The 22,233-nt window shown below is 42.6% G+C and overlaps 1 protein-coding gene across 2 annotated transcripts in view; it reads left to right on the forward strand.

Moving 5' to 3' along the window:
- LOC139543505 (AF4/FMR2 family member 1-like) overlaps nt 1–22,233 on the forward strand; it is an 86,466-nt gene that overhangs the window by 41,397 nt on the left and 22,836 nt on the right. For both annotated transcript variants that reach the window (XM_071349634.1, XM_071349635.1), the window contains exons 8-12: nt 1,430–1,583; nt 1,790–2,743; nt 6,350–6,444; nt 19,060–19,291; nt 19,494–19,582. In XM_071349634.1, coding sequence (XP_071205735.1) covers nt 1,430–1,583; nt 1,790–2,743; nt 6,350–6,444; nt 19,060–19,291; nt 19,494–19,582 — 1,524 coding nt within the window. The remainder of the gene's footprint in view (nt 1–1,429; nt 1,584–1,789; nt 2,744–6,349; nt 6,445–19,059; nt 19,292–19,493; nt 19,583–22,233) is intronic.

The following is a 22,233-nucleotide window of genomic DNA, read 5'->3' on the forward strand; positions in this document are numbered from 1 at the left end:
TTTTTTTTTTTACATACTGAGACAAGGATATCCCTACCGGCCAAACCCTCCCTAACCCGGACAATGCTATGCCAATTGTGCGTCGCCCCACGGATCTCCCGGTTGCGGCCGGCTGCGACAGAGCCTGGGCGCGAACCCAGCCCAGCCTGGGCGCGAACCCAGAGACTCTGGTGGCGCAGCTAGCACTGCGATGCAGTGCCCTAGACCACTGCGCCACCCGGGAGACTAGAACGGAGACTAACACAAGTATAAAGAATTCATTTCATAAAGAAATATTAGTGGAAATATATCCATAAAAAGTTACAATCAATAAAATTACTTTTCATATCGTACCCTGTATTGTCTGATTGGAATCTCGCCAAGGGGAGATTACATGCCATTAATTCCAATAATTAGACCTCACCACAGCGGACACAATTCTTCATTACACAATTGTTCTGAATTAAATTACCCTCTTCACCCTCATCATTCAGTTAATTTAAATTCTGTTGTGAATTAACGTGCACAATTTACGTCATTCAGTGAGGAGAGAGACACATTAGTGCCTGGCTTGGTACCAACGTCCTACAGCGCATTTGTCTTGGCCCATTAAGGTAGGAATCTTATTTTTTGTTGTACAAAATCAAACGTCAGTGGCCATTTTGACAATGGCGGTTCTGGTGTTAACAAGGCCATTTCAGTGTACAGTAGAACAACAATATAAAACGTATTTTGGACAAACGGAAAGCTAAGACGTAGTCATTCACTCTCAAACTCATATCCTTGTTTGAAAGACACATGTAGCAAGGCCTATCCCTAGTTCATGTAATGTGTGACCCTCTCTCTCTTCTAATGTATTCACACCACCGATATTATCAGGAGTACAGAACAGCTTGGCCTATTTGTTAGCATACTAGTAAAAGCCATGATAGTAATAGTTCCTCCTGCCCTGCTTGGTGAGTGTGTGGCTCTGAGAGCACATCTGGTTGAGTGTTACAGCAGGAGAAAGGAGCTCAGCGATCCTGGAGGCTGCTGTGTTTAGTTTGGAAGGGGTTCTGCTCGGGCCTCTGTGTGTGTGTGTGTGTGTGTGTGTGTGTGTGTGTGTGTGTGTGTCTCTGTGTGTCTGTGTGTGTGTGTGTGTGTGTGTGTGTGTGTGTGTGTGTGTGTGTGTGTGTGTGTGTGTGTGTAAAGAGGCCTAACCTCTGAGGGATTATAGGGATGTGGCAGGGAGGGGGATGTTGTATTGTGATAGAGAACTACTCTCCATCTAAACCATTTACTCACCTGTATTATTATACAGTTTGTTAATAGTTACTGCTTTTACACCTTTCTCTGTTTTCTAACACATTCCTGTAAAAGGCCAGATAAATGAACTGAACTGCTGTCTAACACCTTTCTGTCTCTGCGTTCTCTGGTTGTAACTATGCTCTCCGTCTCTCTGGTCCTTCAGTACGGTTGTAGCAACACATTCCAGTGGGGTGGAGTCAGCCAGCTCCAATGACTCCGAGAGCAGCTCAGGGTCAGACTCAGACAGTGAGAGCAGTGAGAGTGGGACAGAGGAGGCCCCACAACCCCTCAGGAGCAGCAGCCCACCAGTACCCAAGGTATAAACACACAGCACACTACTTAGTCATACACTTGGAACACTCAAATAACTTGCTTAGTCTTTGATTGATCATGCGTTCACCATGGGCCAGTTTCCCGTACACAAAATCTTCATTCAAATGGCTTTGGAGTCCAGGACTAGGCCTGAGGTTTATACCGGGTCCTATACGTTTCTTTACATTGTTAATATATTGTCTCTGTCCAGGCTGAAGGCCCCGTGGTGACTAACTGGCAGCTGAATAACTGGATCAGAGTGAGCCAGCAGAACCCCATCACAGAGAGCCAGAGTGACACTGTCCAAAGCCCTCTACCGAAACAGCAGCAGAGCCATGACTCAGAGGAGGCCATTCCTCCCAGGGACTACAAATCCCACACACCACCACAATACCCAGAGTTCAGCGATAGTGAAGCCAAACCTCCAGGCAGTGAGGACGTTGCCTGCAAACAGCATGTCCGCCACAAGTCCCCGGCCGCCTCACATGTTGGGGACAGCAGCAGCAGCAGCCAGAGAAAAACTGTGGGGAACAAACACCCCTCCAGACCAGTTAAGGCTCCCCGTCCTGAGGACTCCCAGGCTGGGCTGCGGGTGGAGAGTGTGGAGGTGGCCCCCCGCGACAAAGACCCCTCGTTCACAGACAGGCCAAAGGTCAAAACGAAAACCGGGCACAGCAGAAAGAGTGGCAGCGCCATAACGGACAGTAAGAAGTCTGCCAAGCGCAACTCTTTGGAGAAGAGGAAGACTAAACTACCAGAGTCTGGAAGCAGTGGTCCCAAGATGACTCTGATGCTGGACTGTAAGAGGGAGAGGTCTCGCAGTCCCAGCCCTGCCCGGGTGGTGGAAACCTCCGTCAGTGTCAGGAAAGAGACCCTCCCGGCCCCTCAGAATGGCCAGAAAACGCCCAGGAGCTACTCTGCAGCTGCAGCACACCAGGCCAAACGGGAGTCCTCAGCCAAAGCTTCCAGGGCCCCCCAGGGACCTCCACATGCCCTGCTGGTAAAGATTGAGCTCAATCTGCTGTCCAGGGTCCCTCCCCAGGGCTCCAGGCCTTCTCAGGGAGGCCAGGAACCAACCAGCAGGAAGAGACCCAACACAGCCCCAGAGATTGGAGATGGCGACCCTGCTTTCCCCATCACTACCAAAGTCTGCAAAAAGAGACCGGTGAGAGTTTTTGTTTGTTTTGTGAAATAGGATGCATACTGTTGCTGATATTAGCATGTTGTTGTGTTTGTTTTTATGAACTGGCTTGGGTTCAGCAGCTCTTCTATACAGGAATATTATGTCCCACTCCTCACCTTGGCCCCACTCTTAGCCATGTATAGGTATATCAACAGTGCGATCATAATTTAAAACACATTGGTGCTACGTTAGTTATCTTACCAGCAGAGACAATGTCCCGTACACAATGTCACCTTCCTGTTACATCACTTAACGATTGCATTGTGTGACAAGTCTATAGCTACCCAAATAGTCTGGGTAGCTATTTGAGTAGCTATTCAGGAGTCTTATGGCTTGGGGGTATAAGCTATTTAGGAGCCTCTTGGACTTGGTGCTCCGGTACTGCTTGCCGTGCGGTAGCAGAGAGAACAGTCTATGAATAGGGTGGCTGGAGTCTTTGACAATTTTTAGAGCCTTCCTCTGACACCGCCTGGTATAGAGTTCCTGGATGGCAGGAAGCTTGGCCCCGGTGATGTACTGGGCTGTACGCACTACCCTCTGTAGTGCCTTGCGGTCGGAGGCCGAGCAGTTACTATACCAGGCGGTGATGCAACCCGTCAGGATGCTCTCGATGGTGCCGCTGTTAAACCTTTTGAGGATCTGAGGACCCATGCCAAATCTTTTCAGTCTCCTGAGGGGTAATAGGTTTTGTTGTACCCTCTTCATGACTGTCTTGGTGTGTTTGGACCATGTTAGTTTGTTGGTGATGTGGACGCCAAGGAACTTGAAGCTATCAACCTGCTCCACTACAGCCCCGTCGATGAGAATGTGGGCGTGCTCGGTCCTCTTTTTCCTGTAGTCCACGATCATGTCCTTTGTCTTGATCACATTGAGTGAGAGGTTGTTGTCCTTGCACCACACGGTCAGGTTCTGACCTCCTCCTTATTGGCTGTCTCATCGTTGTCGGTGATCAGGCCTACCACTGTTGTGACATCAGCAAACTTAATGATGGTGTTGGAGTTGTGCTTGGCCGTGCAGTCATGAGTGGAGTACAGGAGGGGCTAAGTACGCACCTCTGAGGGGCCCCCGTGTTGAAGATCAGCGTGGCAGATGTGTTGTTACCTACCCTTACCACCTGGGGGCGTCCCGTCAGGAAGTCCAGGATCCAGTTGCAGAGGGATGTGTTTAGTCCCAGAGTCCTTAGCTTAGTGATGAGCTTTGAGTTTGAAGGTAGGCCTTGAAATACATCCATAGGTACACCTCCAATTGACTCAAATGATGTCAATTAGCCAATCAGAAGCTTCTAAAGCCATGACATCCTTTTCTGGAATTTTCCAAGCTGTTTAACTTCTTGTGGCTGCAGGGGCAGTATTGAGTAGCTTGGATGAAAGGTGCACAGAGGTGCCCAGAGTAAACGGCCGGCTCCTCAGTCATAGTTGCTAATATATGCATATTACTGAAGTTTCTAAAACTGTTTGAATTATGTCTGTGAGTATAACAGAACTCATATGGAAGGCAAAAACCTGAGAAAAAATCCAAACAGGAAGTGGAAATTATTAGGCTGGTCGATTTTCAACCTAGATCCCATTGAAATCACAGCGAGATATGAATGAGTTTTCACTTCCTACGGCTTCCACTAGATGTCAACAGTCTGTAGAACTTTGTCTAATGCCTCTACTGTGAAGGGGGGCCGAATGAGAGAGGAATTAGTCAAGTCTGCCATGACCTGACCATGCTTTCACCATGTGCGTTCACATAAGAGGGTGCTCTGTTCCATCGCTCATCTGAAGTCAATGTAATTCTCCAGTTGGAACGTTATTCAAGATTTATGTTAACAACATTCTAAAGATTGATTCAATACATCGTTTGACATGTTTCTACTGACTGTTACTGAACTTTTGGAGATTTCGTCAGCTTTTAGGGAACGCGCTTCGTGACTTTGGAATTGTTTACCAAACACGCTAACCAAAGTAGCTAATTGGACATAAATAATGGACATTATCGAACAAATCAAGCTTTTATTGTGGACCTGGGATTCCTGGGAGTGCATTCTGATGAAGATCATCAAAGGTAAGGAAACATTTATCATGTCATTTCTGATTTCTGTTGACTCCAACATGGCGGCTAATTTGACTTGTTCTGAGCGCCGTCTCAGATTATTGCATGGTTTGCTTTTTCCGTAAAGTTTTTTTGAAATCTGACACAGCGGTTGCATTAAGGAGAGGTATATCTATAATTCCATGTGTATAACTTGTATTATCATCTACATTTATGATGAGTATTTCTGTTGAAACGATGTGGCTATGCAAAATCACTGTGTGTTTTTGGAACTAGTGAATGTAACGCGCCAATGTAAACTCCGATTTTTTTATATAGATATGAACTTTATCAAACGAAACATACATGTATTGTGTAACATGAAGTCCTATGAGTGTCATCTGATGAAGATCATCAAAGGTTAGTGATTCATTCTATCTCTATTTGTGGTTTTTGTGACTCCTATCTTTGGCTGGAAAAATGGCTGTGCTTATTGTGGTTTGGTGTAACCTAACATAATCGTTTGTGGTGCTTTTGCTGAAAAGCATATTTGAAATCGGACACTTTGGTGGGATTAACAACAAGATTACCTTTTAAAATGGTATAAGACACATATATGTCTGAGGAATTTTAATTATGAGATTTCTGTTTTTTGAATTTGGCTCCCTGCACTTTCACTGGATGTTGTCATATCGATCCCGTTACCGGGATTGCAGCCCAAAGAAGTTAAAGGCACAGTCAACTTAGTGTATGTAAACTTCTGACCCACTGGAATTGTGATACAGTGAATTATAAGTGAAATAATCTGAATGTAAACAATTGTTGGGAAATTACTTGTGTCATGCACAAAGTAACAAGACATTTTTGGAGTGGTTGAAAAACGAGTTTTAATGACTCCCACCTAAGTGTATGTAGACTTCCGACTTCAACTGTGTGTAGACAGCTATGAAAAATACAGAAACTCTCTAGGTCGATAGTGTGGTCTACAGCTTATCATGAGATACTCTACCTCAGGCCCGCAAAACCTCGAGACTTCCTTAGATATCGTGCACCAGCTGTTTACATAAATGCATAGCCACCCATCCGGTGTCTTACCAGAGGCTGCTGTTCTGTCCTGCTTCCTGTATGTTGAGTAATGTATTCAGTGTATTTTAAGCATTTTAGTTCCCACATTGAATCAAACATACTGTTTTGCATAATGTGCTAAGCTGTTGGTGTCCCAGCTGTAATGGTAAAATTGCCTGAAAATAATTTATACAGTATATGTCTGGTCCTTGTTTTCTTTGGCTCTCTGCTGTTGAGGTGTACAGGGCAGCCTGTCCTCCTTCAAAAGGCTCTTATCTAGGCTGTGTGTCACTGCCCCTGAGAGGTCTGCCAACCTGTATGGTTGACTAGCGTTAGATCGTGAAAGTAGTAGTACTATAGACCTCGTGGTCTGCTTGAGAGGGTGAACATGGAGAAGTAACAAAAGTGCTTTGGCCATAGATGCTGAATTGATTTTTTTAAATTGTAAGAAGAGCAAACCTGTCGCTAGTATAGTTTTTATTACTATTATTATTTTATTTTTTTCAGGCTGAGAAGGATGTGAAATCCCTGCCAAGGAAGAAGCCAAAACTGGAGAAAGATCGCAAGCACTCCTCTTCATGTCCTGGTTCCTGCAAGTCTGCGTGAGTACCACTACACCCCTCAGTTCTTTACTCCTGCAGCATATCCATCCATAGCTTCTCTGCCCCAAAGTGCTGCAAACTACTTCTGGTATATCATTATTCTGGTATACCTAATAACATTACAACGATATTAGAGATGCATCAAACAAAATGTTTGGTTATTTCCCAAACACCTTAACCTGTCCATTGGCCGAATGTCACCCTAGAGACGAGGCTGGGTATTAGACTGGGTGTCTGACTATTTGCAAATTCCATGAAGTTGAATTTAAGACTTTTTAACCCTCTAGAGGGGGGGAGGGGGCGGAGTTCTACTAAGCTAACATATGGAATTGTTTTAAGATGGCCATACCAAGGATCATTTAGGTATTTGATTTGGAATTTTAATACCAATTTAGGTCAAATAATAAATAAATGTATATTTGCAGAAACATTTAATTTGGCCTTACTGCTATTCGCCCATAGAAAACGCCTTGAATAAACGATTCATACATTGAAAAACAGATGGTCCCCAAAAAAATCTCCAGGAACTTTGTTTTGAAGCGTCTGTCCTATATCTGAGAGATATAAGAAAGATCAGGAAACTATTTTGGGGGGACACATTTAACCCGTTTTTTAGGCATTTAAAATAGTTTTTTTTGTTAGTTTAAAAAGAAAAACGGTACAGGGCTGCCTTCGGCGAGGCTTGTGGGCATCGTAGAGAAAAACATGTATGTGTTTGTGAGAGACTCACCTTTCTATAGAGTGGTCATATTAGTGTGTTGCCCGAACTGTTTTGAGGAGACCTATTTTCAGGATGTCTCATGGTCTGACAAACACCGCTGTAGCTCAGGCCACCTTCCACCGCAGATGTGTAAGGCCTCTGTTGGCGGATTCAGTAGATTGAGACGGAGCCCTTGCAAATAGCTGATTATCTCTAGCTTAAACAGACTGATTTTGATGGGGATTTTTGTATTATGCTAATTCGATTTTCGCTGGGGAATTGACTCGGTGGTTAATACCTTTTTTAATGTCACTTGGAATGCAATTTAATATCAAAGTTGAGGTCTGCGTGCACCACATACCTGCTAATATTCATTCCCCTCCATAAATGAGCCCATGTTGGCAAGATGTTGAATTTATAGGTCTGGCACTTTCTCTAAAAGCTATAGCCTACATGGCTCAATATCAGGCAGGTGTGCTGTTTTAGCAATGCGCATTCTTCTGTAGCCTAACGGATGTAGTAGCATAGTGGCTAGGCTATAGATGGCAGAAGCATGGGGTTGACAATCTGCATTTGTTTAGGCTACCCAATGAGGAAATCATGAACTACATCATAAACAATTTTCGATTCGATACCAATACCAGCTATAATGATACTCAATACCATAACGATACCACTATGAAGAAAATGGCACAAAGACAAGCATAAAGCACTGTTGCTGTTAGCAATTTATGTTATTCTTTAATAACACAGACCCCAAAGCAAATAAAGGGGAGGAAAATAGGTTTATTCGAAGAGGACAAATCATATGGGGAGGTAGATGGTCATTCTCCCCTGTCTTCAGTGATGCTCTCTCAAATCAAATCAAATCAAATTTTATTAGTCACATACACATGGTTAGCAGATGTTAATGCGAGTGTAGCGAAATGCTTGTGCTTCTAGTTCCGACAATGCAGTAATAACAACAAGTAATCTAACCTAACAAATTCCACAACTAATACCTTATACACACAAGTGTAAAGGGATAAAGAATATGTACATAAAGATATATGAATGAGTGATGGTACAGAACGGCATAGGCAAGATGCAGTAGATGGTATAGAGTACGGTATATACATATGAGATGAGTACTGAAGGGTATGTAAACATAAAGTGGCATAGTTTAAAGTGGCTAGTGGTACATGTATTACATAAAGATGGCAAGATGCAGTAGATGATATAGAGTACAGTATATACATATACATATGAGATGGGTAATGAAGGGTATGTAAACATTATATTAAGTGGCATTGTTTAATGATTATCTCCCAAGAACAAAGGGACAGCATGTTAGTTTTATAACCCAGCCCTAGCCTGTGGTTGACAAATTAGAATTCCTTGCAATAAAACTAGCCAAAGTATCCTATTTCAGGAGACATATTTCTCCCATGTCTCTGAAACATTGATCAATAATTCCCTATTACAGAAAAAACACAATTGACTTCTCATCCTTTTGACCTCTAGCCCTCTGTCTCTGCGTTGTGTATTTATCTTCGACATCTTACTGTATAAAACACATGCGGTCAACTCTATCAGGAGAGCTAGGCCATTGGGTGTGCAGGCTTTTGAGTCAGCACTGCTCAAGCACACCCGAGTAGGGCTTGGCATAATACCGTATTGTACAATATACCTGTATATATGCACAGACTGGTTTGGGTTTTTACTTTACCTCCTAGAATGATATTTGAATGTTTGGTTTGTTAATGTGATACGCCGTGTGTAATGTACATTTTTATAGTTTACTCCACTACTTTAGTGATCTCTCTCTGCTCATTCTCTCTTAGCTCATTCTCTCTTCATGCTGCTTTCTACGCAGACCTATCCCCGCCCTCTGTCACTGAAGGAGCACATTTGTTGTTGCTTGATCACGAGACACTTGCGTGTTCAGTCTGCATAGTCAATGCAGCACAAGCAACAATGTTGATGACAATGATGCTGTTTTCACTTTGCTTCTTAATATAAATTCACTAGCGTTCTATAATTACACTATTAGTTTGTGTTTCTTACATCTGCAAAAACAGCTAGTTTGTCTTTTCTTAGCAAGTTGGACCTAAATCGTGTTAGCCGCTAATGCTAATTTCTAGTTAGCTGGCTAGCTAGATAGCTAATAAATGCACTGAGAGCAAACGTAACTAGCTATACAGTCTGATAATACCAGTGATGGTGTAGACCTAAATCAGCATGTTTGAGCAACAGTATATTTTAAATCAAAAAGGAATATGCAAAGTAGATAAGAACATTCAATGTAGTCAAAGATTTATAGGTTCCCCTAGGAAACACTTAACACTTTGGTTCCTACCCTGCCACAATAACTCCTCCCTGGCATTTTCATTCGTTGTCATGTCAAACAATATTCAAAGTGCCCACTATTATATTCTAACTATAGAATTAGAATAATTATTTTATTTCTGTGATTCCAACAATTCACCCAAGCGTTTTGCTCTAAATCGCAAGTCAATTACAATTGCAACATTTGGTTAAAAATAAGGCCTAGGTTGTTTGCCCTTATTTGTGCAGCCCTACGTGGCATTGTGTAAATTATCTCAAATGAGTGCAGGAAATGCAGAAATGTATGGAAATGCAGAATTTTTCGGGGGGTTGAATTGAACAGTGTAAAACAATCAGAATGGAGAAAGACTCAATTTAAATCCCTCAATGTATTTCCACCCTAGGGTCACGTACTACTTGTATAGCAAATTTAGAACCTTTTGTTATTCAAAAACATAAAATTCTGTCTCATACCATCAAAAATTTGAAAAATACGATATTTTGGCCATGTCAGTCAAATTCCTGTTGAGCAGTTGATTTGTAGAATCTGACGAATGGGGCTGGAATAAGTCTGCACACCCATTAGCACTCCTGGAGTTATTATGCTCGAACATTAACCTAAAACCAAAAAGTCTAATAAAATAATTCCCTCATGGGCCTCCCGAGTGGTCTAAGGCACTGCGTTGCAGTGCTAGAGGCGTCACTACAGACACGGGTTCGAGCCGTACCACAACCGGCCGGGAACTGGTGTCCCATAGAGCAGCGCACAATTGGCCCAGCATCGTCCGGGTTTGGCCGGGGGGGGCTTTACTTGGCTCATCAATCTCTAGCGACTCCTTGTGGCGGGTCAGCGCCTGCAGGCTGACCTCAGTCGTCAGTTGATCGGTGTTTCCTCTGACACATTGGTATGGCTGGTTTCCCGGGTTAAGCAGGTGGGTGTTATGTTTCGAGGACGCATGACTCAACTTTCGCCTCCAAGCCCGTTGGGGAGTTTCAGTGATGAGACAAGATCGAAAACGGGGGTAAAAAATATAAGGTAAGTGAATCAGGTATCAAATGGCCTTACTTCAAAGCAAGCCATCTAAGCGGGAGGGCTCCCGACTGAACTTTTTTTTAATATTAAAAAATATATAGTTTACCTCCAATTTCGTGGTATCCAATTGCTGGTAGTTACTGGTAGTCATTGGCCTCCCGGTCGCTGCCGGCTGCGACAGAGCCTGGGCTCGAACCCAGAGTCTCTGGTGGCACAGCTAGCACTGCGATGCAGTGCATTAGACCACTGCGCCACCCGGGAGGCCTCAGTCTGAACTTTTCAAGTAAGCTATGTCATCTAACATGTTCAAGGAATGCATGATGGATATTTTCATGTGCAAAATGTCAGAATAGGATCCAGAATAATCAGATCAGATTTTTTGCATATTGGCCTAGGCTGTATGCTATTTAATTTACCACCAGAGGAAGTGGGAACGCAAAACACACAGCTATAATGCCTTCAGAAAGTATTCACTCCCCTTGACTTTGTCCGCATTTTGTTGTTACAGCCTGAATTTAAAATAGATTAAATTCAAGATATTTTTGGTTACTGGCTTACACACAATACCCCATAATGTCCCAATAATTATTATATATATATATTTTTACAAATGAATTAAAAATAAAACGTCTCAAGTCAAGTATTCAACCCCTTTGTTATGGCAAAACGAAATAAGTTCAGGAGTAAAAATGTACTTGACAAGTCACACAATAAGTTGCATGGACTCAATAATCGTTTTGGACTCAATAGTGTTTAACATGATTTTTGAATGACTGCCTCATCTCTGTATCCCACAAATACAATTCTCTGTAAGGTCCCTCGGTCGAACAGTGAATTTCAAACACAAATTCAACCACAAAGATCAGGGACGTCTTTCCAATAATTCGCAGAAATTTGTGAAAATAGATGCGTAAAATTGAAATAAGCAGACATTGAATATCCCTTTGAGCATGGTGACGTAATTAATTACACTTTGGATGGTGTATCAATACACCCAGTCAATACAAAGATACAGGTGTCCTTCCTAACTCATCTGCCGGAGAGGAAGGAAACCACTCAGGGATTTCACCAAGAGGCCAATGGTGATTTTTAAAAAGTGAATTTAATGGCTGTGATAGGAGAATACGGAGGATGAATTCACAACATTGTAGTTAATCCACAATACTAACCTAATTGACAGAGGGAAAAGGAATAAAAATATTCCAAAACATGCATCATGTTTGCAACAAATGTGGCAAAGCAATTCACTTTTTTTTTTAATACAAAGTGTCATGTTTGGGGCAAATCCAATACAACACATTACGGAGTACCACTCTATATTTCCAAGCATAGTGGTGGCTGCATCCTGTTATGGGTATGCTTGTAATCGTTAAGGACTGGGGGATTCTTCAGCATAAAAAAGAAACGTAATGGAGCTAAACACAGACAAAATCCTAAACGAAAACCTGGTTGTCTGTTTTTCCACCTTTCAGCAGGACAATAACCTAAAACACAAGGCTACACTGGAGTTGCTTACCAAGAAGACCGTGAAAGTTCCTGAGTGGATTTTCTAGTAGATTTAAGTAAGAACTATGTCAAGACCTGAAAATAGCTGTCTAGCAATGATCAACAACCAATTTGACAGAGCTTGAAGATTTTAGAAAATAATAATGGCCAAATGTTGCACAGTCCAGGTGTGGAAAGCTCTTAGAGACTTACCCAGAAAGACTCAGCTGTAATCGCTGCCAAATGTGCTTCTACAAAGTATTGACTCAGGGGTGTGAATACTTATGTAAATTAGATTTCTGTATTTCATTTTCAATACATTTGCAAAAATGTCTAAACTTGCTTTCACTTTGTCATTGTGTGTAGGTCAAGGCGTATGAATAATGTCTGAAGGCACTGTAAATATGCTAAATATGCTCACTGCTAACTCTGAATATGATATTGTTGCTAGATAGCCATGCAATTGATCTATCATTAAATGTAATGTCCTACAAAAACGTCCCATTGGTAGGCCTATATACGCTACTTGACGTGTTCACCGCAAATGGCATGTTTCATCAGACCATTCTTTTCAACTGGCGCATCATCTCAATTACAGTGCATTTGGAAAGTATTCAGACCACTTTTTCCATATTTTGTTACGTCACAGCTTTATTCTAAAATGGATTCAATTGTTTTTTCCCCCCATCAATCTACACACACTACCCCATAATGACAAAGCAAAAACAGGTTTTTAGAATTTTCTGCAAACGTATAAAAATAATAATCACATTTACATAAGTATTCAGACCCTTTACTCAGTACTTTGTTGCGGTAACTTTGGCAGCGATTACAGCCTCGACCCTTCTTGGGAATGAAGCCACAATCTTGGCTTCCTGGTTTGTCTTGGCTGGATTCATCAGACCAGAGAATATTGTTTCTCATGTTCTGAGAGTCCTTTAGAGAGTCCAAATGGGCTGTCATATGCCTTTTACTGAGGAGTGGCTTCCATCTGGCCACTACCATAAAGGCCTGATTGGTTGAGTGCTGCGGAGATGGTTGTCTTTCTGGAAGGTTCTCCCATCTCCACAGTGGAACTCTGGAGCTCTGTCAGAGTGACCATTGGCTTCTTGGTCACCTCCCAGACCAAGGCCCTTCTCCCCCGATTGCTCAGTTTGGCCAGGTGGCCAGCTCTAGGAAGAGTCTTGGTGGTTCCAAATTTCTTCTGTTTAAGAGTGATGGATGCCACTGTGTTCTTCGGGATCTTCAATGCTGCAGAAATGTTTTTATACCCTTCTCCAGATCTGTGCCTCGACACAATCCTGTCTCGAAGCTCTACAGACAATTCGTTCGACCTCGTGACTTGGTTTTTGCTCTGACATGCACTGTCAACTTTGGGACCTTATATAGACAGGTGTGTGCCTTTCTAAATCATGTCCAATCAATTGAACTTACGACAGTTGGACTCCAATAAAGTTGTAGAAACTAGAGGTCGACCAATTATTAACGGCATGGCAGATTAATTAGGGCCAATTTCAAGTTTTCATAACAATCGGTAATCGGCCTTTTTGGATGCCGATTATGGCCGATTTACATTGCAATCCAATTGGAGACTGCGTGGCAGGCTGACCACCTGTTACGCGAGTGCAGCATCAAAAGGACCAAAAGGACCTAGCTAGCATTAAACGTATCTTATATAAAACAATCAATCTTCACAATCACTAGTTAACTACACATGGTTGATGATATTGCTAGGTTAACTAGCTTTTCCTGCGTTGCATATAGTCAATGCCGTGCCTGTTAATGTATCATCAAATCACAGCCTACTTCAACTTCGCCAAACGGGTGATGATTTAACAATAGCGCATTCGTGAAAAAGGCACAATCTTTTCACAAATGTACCTAACCATAAACATCAATGCCTTTCTTAAAATCAATAAACAGAAGTATATATTTTTTAAACATGCATATTTAGTTAAAATATATTCATGTTAGCAGGCAATAATAACTAGGTGAAAATGGTGTCACTTCTCTTGAGTTCAGTGCAAGCAGAGTCAGGGTATATGCAGCAGTTTTGGCCGCCTGGCTCGTTGTGAACTGTGTGAAGACCATTTCAACAATAATAACAAATAACAATAACAAAGACCGTAATTAATTTGCCAGAATTTTACATAATTATGACATAACATTGAAGGTTGTGCAACGTAACAGCAATATTTAGACTTAAGGTTGCCACCAGTTGGATGAAATACGGAACGGTTCCGTATTTCACTGAAAGAATAAACGTTTTGTTTTCGAAATTATAGTTTCTGGGTTTGACCAAAGGCTCGTATTTGTGTGTTTATTATATTATAATTAAGTCTATGATTTGATAGAGCAGTCTGACTGAGTGGTGGTAGGCAGCAGCAGGCTCGTAAGCATTCATTCAAACAGCACTTTACTGCGTTTGGTAGCAGCTCTTAGCAATGCTTGAAGCACAGCGCTGTTTATGACTTCAAGCCTATCAATTCCCGAGATTAGGCAGGTAATACTAAAGTGCCTATAAGAACATGCAATAGTCAAAGGTATATGAAAAACAAATGGTATAGAGAGAAATAGTCGACGCGTCATAATTCCTATAAAAACTACAACCTAAAACTTCTTAACTGGGAGTTTTGAAGTCTCGTGTTAAAAGGAACCACCAGCTTTCATATGTTCTCATGTTCTGAGCAAGGAACTTAAATGTTAGCTCTTTTAAATGGCACATATTGCACTTTTACTTTTTTTTCCCCAACACTGGGTTTTTGCATTATGTAAAACAAATTGAACATGTTTCATTATTTATTTGAGACTAAATTGATTTTATTAATCTATTTAGTTAAAATAAGTGTTCATCCAGTATTGTTGTAATTGTCGTTATTACAAATATTTAAAAATCGTCCGATTTAATCGGGATCGGCTTTTTTTGGTCCTCCAATAATCGGTATCGGCGTTGAAAAAGCATAACCTCTAGTAGAAACATCTCAAGGATGATCAATGGAAACAGGATGCACCTGAGCTTAATTTCAAGTCTCATAGCAAAGGGTCTGAATACTTATGTAAATAAGTCAATTTCTGTTTTATATAAAATTTTCTAAAATTTCAAAAACCTGTTTTCGCTTTGTCATTATGTGGTATTGTGTGTAGATTGATGAGGAAAAACATGAATTTAATTGATTTTAGAATAAGGCTGTAACGTAACAATATGTGGAAAAGATCAAGAGGTCTGAATTCTTTCCGAATGCGCTGTACATACTCCTTTTGTAGTGGTGTTATTTCCTCTCTATTGATAGCTGAGAAATAATTGTTATGAGCATATAAAGCTGAGACTCTTTAAAAAAAAAAGTTTTTTAACAACAATAACAGTTGTTTTAAACACTCTTTCCCTTCATTGCATTTCGAAATGTTGCTCAATAGTCGGTATGCTTGCGCTTATCATACGCACTATACACACACGTACACATAGATTTTGTACTGTATATATGTGATAGTGGTGGAGTAGGGGCCTGAGGGCACACAGTCTGAATGTATTGTAATATGTTAAAAATTGTATAAACTGCCTTGGCAGCAGCTACTGGGGATCCACCATAGAGTAAAGAGAAAGATGAATTCTGATAATTTTGTATTTTTATTTGTGTGCAAAGTGGGGAGTGGGTGTGAGAGACAAAAGCAGAATAGGGACAGGACAGAGACAACACAACACTACATAGAGACCTAAGACGACAACAACATGGCAGCAACACAACATGGTAGCAGCACAAAACAGGGTACACACATTATTGGGCACAGACAACTGCACAAAGGGCAAGAAGGTAAAGACGACAATACGTCACGCAAAGCAGCCACACCGGTCAGTAAGAGTGTCCATGATTGAGTCTTTGAATTAAGAGATTGAGATAAAACTGTCCAGTTTGAGTGTTTGTTGCAACTAATTCCAGTCGCTAGCTGCAGCGAACTGAAAAGACGAGTGACCCAGGGATGTGTGTGCTTTAAGGACCTTTAACAGAATGTGACTAGCAGAACGGGTGTTGTATGTGGAGGATGAGGGCTGCAGTAGATATCTCAGATATGGGGGAGTGAGGCCTAAGAGGATTTTATAAATAAGCATCAACCAGTGAGTCTTGCGACGGGTATACAGAGATGCCCAGTTTACAGAGGAGTATACAGTGCAGTGATGTGTCCTATAAGGAGCATTGGTGGCAAATCTGATGGCCGAATGGTAAAGAACATCTAGCCGCTCGAGAGCGCCCTTACCTGCCGATCTATAAATTACGTCACTGTAATCTAGCATGGGTAGGATAGTCATCTGAATCAGGGTTAGTTTGGCAGCTGGTATAAAAGAGGAAACCAAGTCTAGATTTAACTTTAGCCTGCAGCTTTAATATGTGCTGAGAGAAGGACAGTGTACCGTCTAGCCATACTCCCAAGTACGTGTATGAGGTGACTACCTCAAGCTCTAAACCCTCAGAGGTAGTAATCACACCTGTGGGGAAAGGAGCATTCTTCCTACCAAACCACATCTGAACAAGATTAAGGGCAGAGAAATCTTGTTGGACACTAAGAAAGCTTTGTTGTAGAGCGTTTAACACAACATCCGGGGAGGGGCCAGCTAAGTATGACTATCATCTGCATATAAGTGGATGAGAGAGCTATGTTGTTGATGTAAATTGAGAAGAGTGTGTGTGGCCTAGGATTGAGCCTTGGTATACACCCTTAGTGACAGGCAGTGGCTGAGACGGCACATGTTCTGACTTTATACACTGCACTCTTTGAGACAGGTAGTTAGCAAACCATTCCAAAGACCTCTGAGACACCAATACTTCTTAGCCGGCCCACAAGAATGGAATGGTCTACCGTATTAAAAGCTTTGGCCAAGTCAATAAAAATATCAGCACAACATTGCTTAGAATCAAGGGCAATGGTGACATCATTGAGGACCTTTAAGGTTGCAGTGACACAGCCATAACCTGAGCAGACACCAGATTGCATACCAAAGAGAATACTATACACATCAAGAAAGCCAGTCAGTTGTTATTGACAAGTTTTTCCAACACTTTTGATAAACAGGGAAAAATAGAAGTCAGCTTTGATCTCCCCCTTAAATAAAGGACGGACCGTGGCTGCCTTCCAAGCAATGGGAACCTCCCCAGAAAGGGGAAACAGGTTAGAAAGGTCAGAGATAGGCTTGGCAATTTATTGGGGCAGCAACCATTCCATTCTTAAAGGGTCTAAACCTTCTGACCCAGATGTTTCTTTTGGGGTCAAGTTTAAGGAGCTCCTTTAGCACCTCGGATTCAGTGACCGCCTGCAGGGAGAAACTTTGTAGCGGGGCAGGGGGAAAAGAGAGAGGAGCATCAGGGCAAGTCGCATTAGAAGGGGTGGGAGATGAGGAAATGTTGGACGGGCAAGGAGGCATGGCTGAGTCAAATTGGAATCCAGACTTAATGAAGTGGGTATTTTAAAAAGCTCAGCCATGTGCTTCTTGTCAGTAACAACATCAACATTAAGGGACATGGGCATCTGTGAGGTTTTATTTTAGCCGTTTTCCAGAACTTCTTGGGGTTAGACCCACAGAGAGAGAACTGCTCCTTAAAGTAACCAACTTTGGCCTTCTGGAAAGCCTGAGTGCACTTTCTCATTTGCCTGAACGAGAGCCAGTCACCCTGAGTATGCGTGTGCCGAGCCTTTCGCCAAATGCAATTCTTGAGGTGGAGTAACTCTGCAAGATCACGGTTGTACCAGGGGCTGAACCTGTTTTTAATTATACTTTTCTTTATGGGGGCGTGTTTGTTAACAATACCACTGAAAATATCAAAAAAGAATGTCCAAGCGTCTTCGACAGAGGGGATCAATCTGATTCTATACCATTTTACAGAGGCCAGGTCATGAAGGAAGGCTTGCATGTTAAAGTTTTTTAGCAAGCGTCTATGACAGGTCGTTTCACTGAGCAGCCATTACAAACACAGGATGTAAAACAGTGATCACTAAGGTCATTACAGAAAACACCGAACTGATACCTTTCAGGATTATTTGTGAGGATAACATTGAGGAGAGTAGCCTTTTCTGGGTGTTTGGAGTCATACGTTGTGGGATTGGTAATAATCAGAAAGATTTTGGGAGTCTCATTGCTTTAGGACTTGGTCAGGTGGTTTAAGCATGTCCCAGTTTAGGTCACCTAGCAGGACAAATTCAGACTTCGTGTAAGGGGCCAGGAGAGAGCTTAGGGCAGGTAGGGTGCAGGCTGGTGCTGATGGAGGACTATAACGCCTAGCAACAGTCAACTAAGAACAATTTGAAAGTTTAATTCTTAAAACCAGCAAACCAAATTGTTTGGGGACAGACTTGGAGACAACCAAGCACTGAAGTTGATCCTTGGTAAAGATAGCCACTCCCCCACCTTTGGAAGATCTTTCTTGCTGAAAAAGGTTATAACCAGAAAGGTTAACATCAGTATTCAAAACACTCTTAATAACCACCTCTCAGTAATGACCAACATATCTGGATTGGCGCTGTGAAACCACTCTTTCAATTGATCCATTTTAGGTAATACGCTTCTAGTGTTAACGTGCAGAAAACCCATGCTTTTACGAGAGCAGAAATCAGTGAAACATAAAGATACTTTCATTGCAGGAAGCAGGTTCATTTTAATGGACATTACTGTTCACCAAAGAATGTTTGGTTCTAAAACCAATCTGCAGGAATGTTGTGTAGCCTTATCACCAAAAATACTGACATCAGCAAAAATGCTTCAGTAAGAGGAGGACAATATAGGTGTCTGTAATTTTTGATTTATCATCCCAGCTCTAGTTAGTGTTGTCGTCTATCAAATTGTATAGGCTACCTTGCTCTCAATTTTTTTTTTTACCATGGTGGCAACAATTACGCAGCGGCACAATATAACTGGGGTCATTCCGTCACATTTTTTAACACCTTTTGAAAACTGAAGATTTTAAATCAGAATGTAAGACTTTTTAAGGACCCACCGACACCCTGCTGACTGGGCATTCTCCCATCAGAGTAGAAAGGCCCCTTTCACAGTATCTTCCTCCGTCTCATTCTGATCTAACTTGCCATCTGGCCTTTTCTCTCACAGGACGCCCAAGAACCCTGGAGAGGAGGAGGAGAGGAAGCGGTCTAAGAAGGGGGCTTCTGTCCCTCTGCAAGACCCTGGGAAAGAGCCGGGGGTGCGCAAGCGGCATGCAGGGGAGGCCCCAGAGCCCAACGCTGCCTCAGCAGCCAAAAGCAGGGACAGGGAGGCCGCCACCCCCGTCAAACACAAGAAGGGAACTGGGAAACGACACACAGAGCATTCCAAGACTGGCAAGGCAAGAGATTTGAGTCAAAATATGTATGTTATATGTGAAATTAAGTCACACATCGGACGGTTGCTTCAGCAGGTGCGTCAGAAGTGTTAGATGTTATTCAAAGGAAGAAGCTCAGTATTTATTGTTAATTGCCTGTATAAAGGTTATCTGAAATAATGAGAAATAGGTGTTGATATACTGTCTCCTCTGGTTTTATCTGAAGGCCCCCAAGAGCAGCTTTGCCTTCTCTGTGCCTGCCCAGCCCACCGGGGGTTCCCTGTCCTCCAGACCCCTGCTCAAGGTCGAGGACAGGTAAGATCCCTTCCCTGTTTGTCATTATATATACTGTCCTGTGAAAAAAAGGATTTCCCCCCCTTTCTAATTTTTTCTACTTTTGTTATCAATGTTATCAGATCTTCAACCAAAACCTAATATTAGATAAAGGGAACCCGAGTGAACAAATAAAACAACAATTACATACTTATTTCATAAGCAAAGTTATACAACACCTTATGCCCCTGTGAAAAAATGGTTGCCCCCTTACACTCAATAAATGGTTTAGCTGCAGTGTCAGCAGCCAAACGCTTCCTGTAGTTGATCAGTATCTCACTTATTTTGACCCACTCTTCCATGCAGAACTGCTTTAAGTCAGCGACATTTGTTGGTTTTAAAGCATGAACTGCTCGTTTCAAGTCCTGCCACATCTCAATTGGGATTAGGTCTGGACTTTGACTAGGCCATTCCAGAACTTCAAATGTGTTGCTTTTTAGACGTTTTATGTAGACTTGATTGTGTGTTTTGGATCATTGTCTTGCTGTATGACCCAGCTGCGCTTCATCTTCAGCTCACAGACGGATGGCCTGACATTCTCCTGTAGAATTCTCTGATACAGGGCAGAATTGATGGTTCATTCTATTAAGGCATGTCGTCCATGTCCTGAGCAGCAAAGCATCCCCAAACCATCACACTACCACCACCAGTAATGGCGCCCGAGGGGATGGCTGCCGTTTTTACGGGCTCCTAACCAACTATGGTATTTTGTGTGTTTTTTCTCATTGTTTGTGACTGACTTATTTTGTACATAATGTTGCTGCTACCGACTCCTATGCCCGAAAAGAGCTTCTGGATATCAGACCAGCGATTACACACCTTGAACTGGACGAAGATTTTTTTCTTTAATGAGTCCAACGCGAAAGATCTACTGCTTCTCCGAGAACCGGCCAATCCCAGTCATTCGCGTGAAGAAAAGACGGAAATACAGGGTGCGGAGATCGGTGTGCCTTGTGAGAAATTCGTCAGCAAGTGGGTAATCCACCATCCGTTCTATTGGCCAACGTGCAATCACTGGAGAATTCACTGGATGATCTCAGTTCGAGACTATCCTACCAACGGGACATTAAAAACTGTAATATCGTATGTTTCACTGAGTCGTGGCTGAACGACGAAAATGATACTATACAGTTGGCTGGGTTTTCCGTGCATCGGCAGGACAGAACAGCTACGTCTGGTAAAACAAGGGGTGGGGGTGTGTGTCTCTATTGGTAAATAATAGCTGGTGTCTCGGTATTGCTCGCCTGAGGTAGAGTACCTCATGATAAGCTGTAGAGTTTTCATCTATATTTACCATCACAAAAGAATGCTGGAACTAAGACCCACTCAACGAGCTATAGGAGGCCATAAGCAAACAAGAAAATTATAATCCAGAAGTGGCACTCTATTTGGCAAATCTGACCATAATTCTATCCTCCTGATTCCTGCTTACAAGCAAAAACTAAAGCAGGAAGTATCAGTGACTCAATACGGAAGTGGTCAGATGCAATGCTACAGGACTGTTTTGCTAGCACAGACTGGAATATGTTCTGGAATTCATCCAATGGCCTTGCGGAGTATATCACCTCAGTCACAGGTTTCAACAATAAGTGCATCGACGGTGTCGTCCCCACAGTGACCGTACATACACCAACCAGAAGCTATGGATTACTAGCAACATCCTCACTGAGCTAAAGGCTAGAGCTGCCGCTTTCAAGGAGCGGGACACTTATCCAGATGCTTAGCTGGATTTCTTCTATGCCCTCAAACGAACCATCAAACAGGCAAAGCATCAATACAGGATTAAGATTGAATCCTACTACACCAGCTCTGATGCTCGTCGGATGTGGCAGGGCTTGCAAACTATTATGATCTACAAAGTGAAGCCCAGCCGTGAGCTGCCCAGTGACGTGAGCCTACCAGACGAGCGAAATGCTTTGAGGCAAGCAACACTGAAACATGCATGAGAGCACCAGCTGGTCCTTACGACTGTGATCACGCTCTCCATGGCCGATGTGAGCAAGACCTTTTAAACAGGTCAACATTCACAAGGCCGCGGGGCCAGACGGATTACCAGGGTGTGTACTCAGAGCATGCGCTGACCAACTGCAAGTGTCTTTACTGACTCCCTGACCGAGTCTGTAATACTTACATGTTTCAAGCAGATCACCATAGTCCCTGTGCCCAAGAAAGCGAAGGTAACCTGCCTAAATGATTAGGCAGGTAGTACTCAGGTTGGTAGCCATGGAGTGCTTTGTAAGGCTGGTCAACACCATCATCCCAGAAACCGGTGTGACTTAGTCAGGTTTGGAGGCCTCCTTGCTCGCACACGCTGTTTCAGATCTGCCCACAAATTTTCTATAGGATTGAGGTCAGGGCTTTGTGATGGCCACTCCAATACCTTGACTTTGTTGTCCTTAAGCTATTTTGCCACAACAAAGTATTCGTAGGGTCATTGTCCATTTGGAAGACCCATTTGCAACCAAGCTTTAACTTCCTGACTGATGTCTTGAGATGTTGCTTCAATATATCCACATAATTTTCCATCCTCATGATGCCATCTATTTTGAGAAGTGCACCAGACCCTCCTGCAGCAAAGCACCCCCACAACATGATGCTGCCACCCCCGTGCTTCACGGTTGGGATGGTATTCT

Source organism: Salvelinus alpinus, chromosome 18, assembly GCF_045679555.1.
Source record: "Salvelinus alpinus chromosome 18, SLU_Salpinus.1, whole genome shotgun sequence".
Lineage (NCBI taxonomy): Eukaryota > Metazoa > Chordata > Actinopteri > Salmoniformes > Salmonidae > Salvelinus > Salvelinus alpinus.